We start from the raw sequence: 13,940 nt of genomic DNA on the forward strand, positions 1-13,940 counted from the left end.
GATGGTCAGATCTGTCTCCCCATCAAGTTTGGAGACACCAGGTCCTACCAGAGCCATGCCGCACCAATAATCGGGGTTCCGGACCCTCTGCTGAATTCACCAAGACAAAGAGTCCAATCTGGACTCCACTGTCCATGGAGAAAGCACCCATCGAGGGATAAAGAGACCTCTGAGACCCACTTCGTGCTTGGCCCAGCTGTCCTGAAATCGCCTCTCCAAGCTGCCTGCTCCTGACCACGAGGACATCTTGACGTGCGCCACCTGGCTGACCTATGTGCTCTGCACCCAGCCCCCCCCGGCATGGGTACTGACGAAACACCTGTCCTCCTGTGGTCCTGAGGCCCTTGCAATCTGCTCCCTCGAGTGGAACCCCTTGGGCTTATCTTTAGGTCCCCTTGTGCAGTGTATTTTCAGGTGGCCCCCTTCTTCTTAGCACAGCAACTACCAATTACCTCAGCATCCTGCTCTCAGCTGAATACGGTATGCTCCTGAGAATCCGCTGGTGGAACACTGGGCCTGGCCTTGCTACTTACTTAAAACCTGAAGGGGAACCTTGAAATCCAACTGTATGATTTTATATTATTTTTCTTGTTTTGTTTCATTGACTTCAATGGTGTGTAATTGTGCACAAAGGTAATTCATTTTGCGAACTTTGAAAATTCATATCCTAAAAAGTACTTACTGTAGAACAAAGTTCTTGGTCTGAAAAATTGCATAAAAATTGGTGTTATTTTTATAAATTGGTCTTGTATTTATTCCTGAGTGTGTGTTTATTGCCTCTGTGAGTACACCAAATGCTTTGCACTACCCTCTGATAAGCAGAACTGCTTGCCCAGACTACCACAAATAGAGCGTTAGTATTATTTACTTTTACGTCTGTATATCGATCTGGGTCTCACTGGACTCTCTGCACACTATACTTCATTTTAGTGCACTCTATAGAGTGCCAGTTCCCTACAGGGTGCGTAAGGATTTGAAACTTCCCCAGGTTTCCATGATCTTGTAAATCTGGCGCAGTATCAGAATCCATGAGTGTTGCATGGGAAAACCCACCACAACGCCCATGGATTGCCTACTGGGTGCAGAGTAAGGCAACACAGCAACTTGTGCTGCCTTGCCTTACTCCATATCTATGAGACCATTCAAAGCAACGCATGGTGGTTTTGCATGGCCACAGATGTCTGAATTTGTATTTTGCCCCGCCCGAGAGTCACAAAAAGTGACGCTCCGCCTACACAAGGGGCTCGTAAATATGTCCATTGGCTTTCTGTTAAACAAAAGGTGAAGGATGGAAACGGGTCTGTCAGTGCTTTCTAACCGCTTTCAATTCTGATGTGTACCATTCCATTTCATGCCAGCAAGGTGGCACAGTGAGTTGACCACTTGCACCCGTTTTTTGCAGTCTAAGACACTTGCATGTTATAGAAGGTGCTCCAGATGCCTTCAGCCCTCTCTGTTGTTACGATAATGTGGGTGTAGATTTTCCTCTGTGAAATGACAGTGGGGATTTAGAGAAGACTCTACCCACCAACTTTTGCTCCACTGACGAAAACCTGAATATGTAAATATTTGGGCAAACAATTTTTGGTTTTTTCTCACTTATCTTTATGAAATATAGGGCACACCCGGTCTTTCAAACTCTCTGCATCCCAACAGTTTTGATAGACACTGAACGTTTTCTAAATATATATATATGAGGAACAACTGATAGACATGTCGAAATTTTACATGCATAACTGAATGATTATTGTATTATGTATGATTGCCAAATAAAATATGAATATATGTCGTTACTACGCATTCCGTTGCAACGCATGCCTTTACCACGCATGCGTTACAATGGAATGATTTTTCTACGCATATCCTTTACCTCGATTATTCCTTTACCACGCATTTTTTTTGGGGGGGGGGGAAGCCCCCCCCCAAGCCCCCTTTTTTCTTTTTTTTTTGCCTTTTTCTCACGTCTTCGCCGACACTAAAAAATGTATGAATCTGATGAGAAAGAAGACGGTCCGTGAAGACGTTGCTTGCGTGGTAAAGACGGTCGTGGAAGCAATACGCGTTGTAAAGACGTTTACGAGGTAAGTGTACCGTTGTAAACGTATAGTGTAGAAAAGCCTTCATGGTAAAGGCTGTTTCCCATAAAATATACCATCACCTCCGTGGATTCTTAACTTTTGTTTCTAAATCAACATGACATTTAACAAGTTTTTCTATGGAATAAAAAATAATCATCTTCCATTACATAGGTTATATGGCCTAAATGTTCAGGCTGGTATGTTGCATCCAGGTACGTTCAAGTCTGATTTGTGCTTAAAGTATCCACTTGTAATGACGCAGATAAGCTAAACAAGCGTGCAGTGCTATCCTGAGTAATCTCTAGTTGGCCAGAAGTATTAGTTTAATCATTTCCAAGTGGCAGATTTTTTGGCTCTGAGGATTTCTAAGTCTTAGGGGAAGCCCATCATTTTGTGACTGGTAATTAAAGCTGCATCTAAACCATGAGATCTGATAGGCCAACATGCTTTCTCGTGTCGAATGTGCTCCCATGCAGAGGGATGTGAATCTGTAGTTAATGATGGTCTGCTCGTTTGCAAGAGGCCAAGACTGATATTCATCTGGCGTGCCCCTCCTGCAACCACATAACACATCAAAAAGGAAAGAAAGCAAAGCTACCCGAGAAATTCCTAATTAGTAGGACGGGTCGGTACTGTTGTCTGCTTCTTGACTTTAAAAACAGCAAAGCCATTTGATAGTATTTTCCCACATCTGGGAACACGATTTTAAATGGTAGACGCATGCCACCCTACCTGGACAACTCATAACATTTCTTACATTTTGATAGACTTACTGGTCGCTTTTTTTCTGCACGACTGATGAATCCTGCCAAGCCCCCCCTAGATTTCAATCTTCGGGAGCAGATTAAATGAGTACCATTGAGCCTGTCAATATGAATGGCCTCTTAATTTCAATTGAGTTAATAAAGTATTAACTATCCCTATCGAGTTATGAGATCTGTGGTTACTCTGGTGTCACCCAGAGAGTCCACAAGTGAAATAACGTGGGGGAAATGATGGATAACCGGGGAAACCGAGCACCCTATTATTTCCTCGCTTCCAAGGGCATTCTCAGGTTCTCACTTATTATACTGGGTACATTTTTCTCCCAGAGTTAGCAATATCCCATTTAGGGGATTGGAGTTAGGGGCCAACATTCAGTGACTTCAATATGAGGTCCTCAGTTATGTAATAATACTTAATATAATAACACCTGTTACTACAGCACTTTGATGGTTTTAGGATCAAGTGTTATTTAACAAAGAGTTATTACTGTGGCCAAACTAAGAAAACTATTGTACTTGAAATTGGTCTGGAAAGCTAGGGCTATAAAGCTGGAGAGGAAGATGTACTCTCTTTCATTAGTAGCCATTGACGACTAAACAGAGACGAGACAATCATCTGTGCTGTGCAAAGGATTGCAGATTGAATTTCTTTAACTGAACATGCAAGTGATTCTGTCGAGATTATCACATAATCGCCGTCCAAGAATATATTTTTTTCTCAGAGGCCAAACAGATGCTGGCATTTTGATATAGGTCAGCGCCCCAAGGCGCTTTGCAGCTCTTTCCTAGCCAGAGTAGAGCAGGAATGCACCATATTTAAGCACTGCATTCCTGTCCTTGGTGCCTCGCTGGTGCCGTTTCAACAGCCTAGCACCAATGTAGACACTCTTGCGCCATTGTGCAAGGATGCCTCTTGGTGCAGGCACGATTGGTTTTGAGCAGAAAGGGTCACCTTCCTGCTCAAAAACAATCCTAAGAGGCGTTTCCCTCTTTCTAGGTGTGCTGCATAATGCAGCACGCATAGAAAGAGGAATAAACAAGCTGAAATAAAGATATTTCTCCTTGCTTCGCCTCACCTCGGGAGGCGTAAGGATTGGGCGCTTCCTCGGGCTTGCATGATTTTGTAAAGAGGTGTTTTCCTCTTTTTTATGTGTGCCGCAGAATGCACACAAGGAAAAACGAAAAAAGGAAAAAACAAGGAGAAATTAAGTTATTTCTCTTCGTTGCGCCTCACCTCGGGAGGCATACAGATTTGGCACTTTCCCAAGTTCACATGCTTTTTTAAATCAGGGGCAGCATCAACCCACCGCAACACCCATCAAGCGCTGCGTAGCCTTACTCATGATTTATGAGGCCACTCAAAGCCACTAGGTGGCTTTTCATGGCTTCATACATCTTAATGAGAACCCTGAGCCACGCATGTACCACTTTACGTTGTGCACAAGGGATGCAGGGCTCTCATAAATAAGCTCCTTATAAAGGAGCGCGTTTGCGAACCAGATTGGTAGCTCCATTGTTCTAAAAATACTCTGTGTGTAATTGTTAGGATGTACTTCACAAGTCGTATATTTTTCCATTGTAGGAAGAAAATACACAATAATGCCCTCAAATCAATGTACCTGTCCTTTATGGCTCTTTCCTCAATCTTTCCCATTTTCCCTTCTTCCAACTCTACATCTTGAGGACTGTTAAAAGTATTGTTTAAAGTCATGGCACTCATCTTATATCTTATGCATATTGTTAACTGTATTGTGTCTGTGGACATTTACAATGCAACTAGATTAGAATAAGATGCCTGAAAAGCTTGACGACATAAACCTTAGCCACATAGTGGTGCAGGCGGACGTGGTGGCTCCAGGACTCAGAGATGTTGGGGCTCACTTCAAGTTGCCTGCTCTGGATGGTTTAAACACAGCATGCCTCGATCCTGGCACTGTTTACTCGTAGGGAACAGGGCCGGACTGGCCGTAGCGGGCACCGGGCAATCCCCCGGTGCGCCGCACGGGTGGGGGCCGGTTTCGGGCCCCTGGGGGCCGTTTTTGTACAGGGCGGTTTTTGCAGCAAAATCGGCCCTGGCAAAGAGCTCGATGGCACATCCCCCCCCCCCCCTCCCTTCCGGGGGGAGGGGTCCGGCCGAGCACGTTGCCAGGGCCGGTTGTGGTTCCTAGTCCGGCCCTGGTAGGGAAGGGGTAAGCAGGGTGGAGGATTACCTGGGAGTGGAATGAGAATAACAGAAAAGAGAGGAAAGGATTTAAAAGAAAGGAAAGGGTGAAAGAAGAAAGAAAAAGTGAAAGGGAGGAGATAACGACAAGGCAAAATTGACAGGAAAGAGCAAGAAAAAGGAACCAGAAATAAGAATAAAACAGGTAGAATAAGGGGAGGTTGCGGTAGGCTATAGATAGTAGAGAAATGATACGCTGGATAGAGGGAGAGAGCGAAGGGGAAAATAAAGAGAGGAGCAATTAAGAAGAGTGAGAAGAAAAACATGGAGGAAAGGGAGGAACGCGATAAGATTGAGTGAGCGCCAGAAGGGGAAAAGACAGAGGAAGTCATAAGGAGGAGGAAGGGTGATGGGAGAGGGAAAGGCAAGTGGAAATGGAACATGGAAACCTGCAGCTATCATTAGTGGAAGAAGTGCACTGACACCCTGGTCCAGGGATGCGAGGGCTACAGCGCGCCACTTATGGCCATATTTTATTCAAGAGCTGAAGGCCCCAGTTTCCGTTCTTGCATTAGGGCCCATCGAACCTTTGCTGCTCCACTGCGCACAGACGCCCATTTGTGAAAGAACCTTTGTTCATGTAAAAGAAAGAGAGCGGCTGAACCTTCCAGTTGGACAGGCAAAGGAAGATGAAGAGAAACACAGCTGTGCCAAAATCAACGCTGATTGGGGACCCAAGACAACACTTTGGACTCCATTCATTATATAATCAAAGGATAAAATATATCTTAACAGTTCGTGTACCAGTTGATAATTAACAAGGGGAATAATTTCGACACAAACTCATGCGAGTCGTTTCAGAAAAGACACTGCTACCTCGAAACGAGCTTTAACAACCACATGAGTATTTTAAAAAAACCACAAAAAAGCCGAATGATCAAATGTGTGTTTCCAGGCAGTCCATTCATACGGCAATTGTTATGAGCCTTAACCTATGGTCGCATGAAAACCTTTCTATTCCGCTTGCTTCACTTTAATCAAATGACATATTGCATTAATTGAGGTTATTCTTCAGAATATGAAGCATACTTCAACTTTACAGTGTAGGCGATCTAGTTGTCTAAAGCTAACATTTGATTAATTTACGTTTTGTTTTGATTCTATGATACCACAATACTCATTTTTTAAACCTGCATGACATTATTCTAATATACATCATTTCAAAATAAAACAAGAATTGTGAAACTTACCATTAGCAAAAGTATGTCAAAGGCCGTGTTTATACGAGGATCCGCTTTTCTGCGTTGACAGTTCCTTATGTACTTGTACCCTTTGTCTGGACAGTTTGAAGCTTATATACAGCTCTGCAGTTACACGATTGGAGAAAATGTAGGTCAAAGTTTTACCAGTATCTGGTAAAAAACACATCCTAAGACTAACAAGTGGAGTAATTGTCAAGTAAATAGAAGCTACATACCTGAGGCAAGAACAGTAAAGTTATACAATAACAGGGCTATAAGGTAACACGGTTATACATCTGCTAAGTATACAGAGAATATAAGTATGACGTGAACACTGAAAACGGAGCTCTACATATTCACAAGCCTATTTTAGATGATTTAAAACGCGAAATGTGATCCAAGGGAGTTCCCAGACTATATTTCCAAAGATGTATTGGCTGTGCCAGAAAGCACAAAATAGACTATCAAAAATTCAGAAAGGTTTCATGTTTATTAGCATAATGGGATATTCTTCTTTTGAGCCTGGAAAATAGACCATCAAGTATTATTGCACATGACAAGAAATAATTCAAAAACATGTAAGTGCAGCTGTAGTAATGTTAGATATGAATACACCGGAAGTTGCATTGTGGTGTGAGTTCAAATAGATTTTCTCCACTTGTCAGGTAGGAATGGCCTTCAGTTTATTTAATTCATACTTTGACCCTAGTCATAAACAATCGCCTCTTTGTCTACCATCAGCAGACATTTTCTTGGTTGAGTAATTGCCATTTGTTGAAACCTATATTTATATTTTTTTAGCACGGAATGGTAAGGAGGCAACTTTGAAATTAGACATTTGCTAGCAGTTTATGTGCGCATTAAAAATAATGCACCTCGACGTGGATCAAACGTTAAAGCTTGGACCTGAGTTTATCATTTCAATTGTATTACAAAATAGAATGCGTGAAAAATAAAAAGGAATTTCAGATTGAACATTCTTTGGGGAAATACTAAGGTTGGAGGCTGGCTACAAGTATTACAAGTAAAGAGTGCATTAAGAAATCGACACAGATGGCCTTAGTAGAAGAAAAATCTGGTCTATGGCTTGTTCAAGATATCAAATTAAATTGATTTTGATGAATCGGACACCTCTGGCGTTATTGCTTGCTGCATGCTGCTGAAGTACCTGTGTTGGATCGATCTAAAGATTAGAAAGCAGGAGACCACACAGAAAGCAGAGTTAAAAAGCCCGCGATATTTTGATTGACTATATTTGTACTGGGCACTCTGCAATCTTACCAGTCAAAACATTTCGGATTTTTTTTTTTCAAATGAGAACCCATTTTTTACTTACCTTTATATGCAGGAAGGGCGAGCTAACTGTGTGCTGCTGAATACAATTCGTTCAAGCTTAAATGACCTATATATCACTTGCTCTAATATGACCTATATTTGCGTATTGTTCATCGGTTACTGGTAGGAATTGCTTCTTCTTTTTTACTTAGTTTATATTTTTTAGGTTTACATGATATTTTAGAATAATAAAACAACGTTGCTCCTGTACGTCACTTTGGTCTGGCTAGAGATAGATTTAGATGTTTGCCAATAGTCATTTACAGTGCTTGAAATGGAAAAATAGAAGTGCGGGTACTCTGTACTAGAGTACCTGCTTGGTTCTGAGAAGTGCCGGTACTCTCCAATTAAATGTATAGCATTTCTCTTGAGAAGTGCCGGTACTCACCCTCTCAAAATAAAAAAGTGCCGGTACTCTGTACCGGACAGTACCGGCCCATTTAAAGCACTGGTCATTTAAACACAAAAATAATTCAAAAACAGTGGAGAGTGAACAGCTTTTGCTCTGCCCATTTGTTGATCATCTTCACTGTCAATTGGTTGGGCAGCAGTTGTGCTAGCCCATCTATGGAGAAGTTCGTTTGCTCTCAATTGATAGGTAAGTAACACAAACATGTATCAAAAACACTAGAAAGTGACTTTGGGGCATCCAAATGCAATAGGAAGGGATTTTACATTGTGAACACTCTGACAAATACAATAGAAAGGAGATTTACAATGTTACTTGTGTAACAAATAAATACAAAGGGGAGTTATATTATGAACTTTATGACAAACAGCTTAGCAGGGGCTCTCATTGTTTAATACACAGATCATCTTTACATAGATCTCTAGTTCAGGAGTCACTAAAAGAGTCATGTTATCATTATGCACATCTGAAATATTATGTTTGGTATTTAGCTATGTGTGAATTCAAATGCCTCATCTTTTTTAAAATAAAATCACTGGTATGACATTGATTTAAAAAATAATATTTTTTTGTTGAGTCCTGAGGTTCTAACCCACACCACCTCCCCACCTCATACATATGCACTGGACTGCTCTTCCATGTTACCCAGGCGTCAATTGTAAAAGGAGTGTACGTAGTTGCTCTGTTAGGGACCAATAGAAAGGTGACTCAGAAAAACAGAGGTTAAAGACTTCAATTGCCACAATTGTTGTCTATAATCCCTGATTATCCTGGGACCCTACCAGATACATTTCCCACATTCTAATATGTACTACAAAGGAGGGTTATTGTTATTAGTCATTTCACCTGTGCGTAGAGTCAGCTAGGCCTTATGGGAACTGTAGTCCCTGAGGATAGTGCTCTACCATGTGTGGGGCTGAGCATTGGAAGAGCAGTAAAGAAATCATGTAAACAGTATTTGATTGCTCTGGTTTTGTCCTCTCTATTTTTTAATGTGTCAGTGCTGCTTTGCTAGTCTCTGTTGACAAGTCCGTATTTATACAATACTGTATTGTGGGTGGATCACATATCCTGTGCTTTTTTTGGTTCCCACGCCCATACGTCACAGTTGCTAAAAACATGTACAAGAAACCTATTGATTCATCATAGAGATCCTGCTAGTTTCAAAGGAAGGTACCAGGTCAATTCATATTATAAAACACGCCAGTGTGTAGGGACTTGCATTCTGCTGTAAATCGATGTCTCATTATAAGAGAAGCATTCTGGTCATATTACAAGATTTTCAAGTCAGACCAAGGTATTTAATCATTCAGTCCTATTAGATGGGTGCGTAATCTTTACACCCACCATTGCTCTTTGTCCAATAGTACTTTGGTCATGTTTGGTTTCGTATATATTTTTTTAATGACCGTCTAGTGGAAGTCATTGTTGGAATGTTTTCTTTCAAGGAAATGTCCTGTTAGACATATAGGGGTATATTCACAAGAACGTGTGCAAAACATCACCAAAAAATATTAACGCGACTTTAAACATCGCAGCCTATTGCAGGAAAATAACCCTGTGTCAATGTGGAATTCACAACAAGGCGGCCCCATATGATAGTATGCCGAAACCGCGGCCAATGCCCGCGATACAACCACCTCGACGGAGATAAAAAAACACAAACCCCAACGCAAAAAAACCTGCGATGGGCCAAAGCGCTAAGCCTGCAACACACACCTGGCAGGCGGAAAAAATCATCATAAAAGTAGAAAAAACACCCAAACACAAACTGACCAACACCCAAGGACCATGGAGTCAGCCGGAGCAGGCGCAGAGGACAAGCGCAACCCCACAAGCACCCCGGACGACCAGCCCGGGACCTCGGGACAGGGCAGGGCAAGGACAAGAAGAAGAGGAAGACGAAGTTCAGTTCACAGGCGAACAGGATCATAGTCACGGAGGTGATGGAACATCATCAACAACAGTTCATCACCTCCAACGTGTCATTGGGCACGAAGAATGGAATATGGTGGGAAATCATGGACAAGGTGAATGCCAACGGAGAGCACAAGAGGACAATGGACGAGGTATGACATCAAGTGAAAGACAAAGGAGAAACTCGCAGCCAACCAGAAGGCAGCAATGCAGACTGGAGGTGGGGGCCCAGCAACACAGCTTGTGCTGGATGACATGGAGGAGCTGGTGTCGACAGTCATCATTGTGGATACTGTGGCCGGAGTCGGGGGACCGGACACTGCTCAACAGGACACAACACAACTCCAACAGGGTGAGGGACCACCAGGTACAGGGGGGACGGGTGGAGATGGCCATGATGGCACACATGCACAATCAAGCAGAGCACAGTGCACACCCTCAATGACTCTGGGTCCTCGCCCAGATCTATAGACTGTCACAATGTACAATGCCATGCTGTCTGAATGTCAACATGTACCATGCGGCTTCATACATGTGGACACATTGCAATACACCATCCCCCCTTCACATTCCAGAGCCACCGTCAACACCCCCTGCAGAGCAGTCCCAGCCACTCTTCACTGATGACGAGGAGGACAACCCCAGCATCAACGCACAAGCCCTCCTAGACATCATTGACATCATCTGTGACTCAACTCCAGGATCAGGGTTTCCCAGCTGCTTCGAGGAGACCCCACCTACCACCCAAACCACCCAGCAGGAGGCACCCACGGCCCCGACAGTCTCCCAAGGCCCCAGGAACAACACACGGCCTTCCAACACCATGTGCTTGAGGGCCAGAGGGAGACAGCTGAGCAAGTGCAGGTGGGGTTCGATCTCATGGCAACCAAACTGGAAGCGATCCTTGGGTGTCTAGGCCCGCTCCATTGTCCCTAACGAGCCCTGACTGAAATCGCTGAAGTCATGACTCGGAGAGAAGAACACCTGTCCACTCAGAGGGGCTCTAGCGATACCAGCCGTGAGCTGGCACACATGCAGAGGCTCATGGAGGACATGGAGCGGATGGAGGTGGAAAGGATGGCAGCCACCACTGCACACCAGCGAAATGTAGCTGGGATCTACCATGCCCTGTAGATCCTCATCATGGCATGGCTGCCACAAGGCGTGGCGCTGATGAATGCTGCTGCCCCCACACCATCCACATCTCCACCCCCTGGTGTGTCAGTGCCTCACAGTGTACTTGTCCTCCCCGGATGGACTCTGGCTGGCCCTCCACGGGCACATATTGTGTGGTGTGCTTGGCATGCAAAACTCCACTGGATGTGCAATAACAATCCAGTAACGCACTGCTGTGTTATGTCTTTCATCATTCATGTATGAATGTGTGGATGAATGTAGGGACTGTGATTTCCCTTGCGTCAATGATGCTCATCCTGTGTGATGCCAGCCAGAGAGTGCTACATTGCCTATTGTGTTCCGGGTGCCGTGGACACTACAACAGGGATGCACGCAACAGTCACTTCCATGTCCGGACATGGACTGAACCACGCCCAGAGCCCACGAGTCATTGTTGCAAGCCCTGCGCTGGTCCGGCGTACGGCAGGCCAGACGACTCCGCTTACACTCCGAGGGGGGGCCCTCACTGCTACCCGTCGCAGGCGTACTTGCTGGTAGTGTGCAGGTCACTGGTCTAGTTGTCAGCATGTCACAGCCACTCCCTGATGCCAGGTTTGCACACACACCATACCCATCTGGCACAGGCTTCACAGGACATGTGACTCGGCCAACATAAGGGGCCGACGACGTCACATTCTCCTCTGCCCGTGGTGACTGGATGATGGACGCTCCACGGTTCTCAATCATAAAGGACCCATGAGTTGTTGCGCACAAGGTTAGTGGCACCTGAGGCCTTGCGGCCATCATGGGCCTACCACCACGGGGCGCTGACTGGGGTTGCACAGGGTTAGTGGCACCTGAAGCTTTGCGGCTGGCACAGGCACCCTGCCACGGGACGGTGACTTTGGGTGCACTGAGGTAGGGGCACCTTAAGTGCTGAGCAGGTGTGCAGCCTGGGATGATGCCCCGTCCCGGCGGTCCAGACAGCTTAGGTTTGTGTGCCCTGCTGGACCGCAGTGTAGGCCAGAGTCAGCGGGCAGCGCGGGCCTACGGCCTCGTGGCGTCGCTTCCGGGATCACAGAGTTAGTGGCACCTATTGGGCTGAGCGGGTGTGCAGTCTGCGATGAGGCTGGGTGCACTGTTATGTCCTCTGCCATGGAGTAATTAAGACCCAGCACCAAACATGAGACCTGGTGGCCTGCGGAGCGGGGCTGCATGATGTGGAGGGTGCCATGTCCGCGGGCCCCGGGCTTGTGGCTTGCAGCGGCACGTGGTGGGACCTCTTGACTGCATGCCAGTGGCGGAAGGTGAGCAGTGGGGCCTGGGTGTGCATGGACGGGCATGATCTGATGGGCAGCGGAAGGGGCTGGGGCGCCTCTGCCTGGGTGTGCATGGGCGGGCATGCTCCGATGGGTGGCGGGAGGGGCTGGGGTGCCTCTGCCTGGGTGTGCATGGGCAGGCAGGCGATGTTGTCTTGTGCAATATTGTGTATTGTGCCAATCATGTATGTGGACTCAGTTTCAGATGACGGGTCTGTCTCAGATGTGTGACCTGGTGAACTGCAATACATACCGGCAAGTGGTTGGCGACACACCGGTGGCAGCAGGTGAGCAGTGTGGCCTGGGTGGGCAGAGGCAGCACTTTCTCTCTCTCCCCCTCTCTTCTTCTCTCTCTCTCTCCCTCTCTCTTCTTATCTCTCTCTCCCCCCCTCTTCTTATATCTCTCCCCCTCTCTTCTTCTCTCTCTCTCTCTCTCTCTCTCTCTCTCTCTCTCTCTCCCCCTCTCTTCTTCTCTCTCTCTCTCTCTCTCCTCCTCTCTTCTTATCTCTCTCTCCCCCTCTCTTCTCTCTCTCTCTCTCTCCCCCTCTCTTCTTATCTCTCTCTCTCTCCCCCTCTCTTCTTATCTCTCTTTCTCCCTCTCTTCCTCTCTCTCCCCTTCGCTCTCTCTCTGTCCTTTGATGTGCGCAGGACACACCTTCTCATCATGATTTTTGTCTTGCAGGCTGTGACCCACGGATTGTCCCGAGGGGAGCCGCTATGTGTTTTCATTCCAGTTCAGTGTTCATTTTAATAAAGTTTCATTTGATGCGTCGAAAGTGAATGTGTGATGCTCATTTTTGTGACGACACATGCATGTCACCAGTTGTGATTGTACGACATCATGCAGATTATTTTGCACATGTTTAGGCGTAGCTGATGTGGCATGTCTTTTGTCGGGGGGTGCCGGGGAGGGGGGGTCCTGGGGGTGGTGGCTGCGGGTGTTGTTGCCCTTTCGGCCCTCCGAGCTGCATGTTCAGTTGCCCGGGTGCATCTGTTGTTCTTCAGGTGTTGCTCTGGGCTGGGCTCACTTTTGTGGTGCAGGCTGTCGTCCGACTTTGCACCAGGTCAGAGCAGGTGTTAGTTTACTGATGCTAGCGCACCTTATCACCTGTTTTGTGTTCTTATCGCAGATCTGGCTGGTCATTGAGAATATTGTGGAGTGGTGTTGTTGCTGCTTTTGGCACAGGAATGCCTACTCTGCATCTCATTAGTGATAGTTGCGGGGGTCATCTGTGGCGATGTTTTTTGCGGCTGCTATCGTGGGTAAACCGGTGCTGTGGGATGTTAACACCAGCTGTCATTGGGGCGATAAATTTATCGCTACTTTGCCTGCGATAAAGTGCAGTTAACTCGGCGATAGATCCTTGTAAATATGCCCCTTAGTTGTGCTCTGGCACCGGATATCGCTGCAATGTTCACCTATGCAGATCTTATATTTCCTAGAAATCATGCCTATATTTGTTTTGCCACATGGGCGCTTTATGACATATATTGCATTTATGGAGATACAGTTGGTTTGGTTCCTCTGTTCCCATGGTGTCTAAAGGTCTAAATCAATTATTTTAGTTGTAGTTGTGAATTTGCATACCGAACACCCTCC

At 45.7% G+C, this 13,940-nt stretch overlaps 1 protein-coding gene across 1 annotated transcript in view; it reads right to left on the minus strand.

Annotated features, from left to right (window-relative positions):
* LOC146805263 (zona pellucida-like domain-containing protein 1) overlaps nt 1-6,373 on the minus strand; it is a 516,659-nt gene extending 510,286 nt beyond the window's left edge. Inside the window, exon 1 of the mRNA XM_085622433.1 lies at nt 6,254-6,373. Coding sequence (XP_085478559.1) covers nt 6,254-6,256 — 3 coding nt within the window. The 5' untranslated portion in view covers nt 6,257-6,373. The remainder of the gene's footprint in view (nt 1-6,253) is intronic.
* Between the last annotated feature and the right edge of the window lie 7,567 nt (nt 6,374-13,940).

This window comes from Triturus cristatus, chromosome 8, assembly GCF_964204655.1.
Source record: "Triturus cristatus chromosome 8, aTriCri1.1, whole genome shotgun sequence".
NCBI classification, from domain to species: Eukaryota; Metazoa; Chordata; class Amphibia; order Caudata; family Salamandridae; genus Triturus; species Triturus cristatus.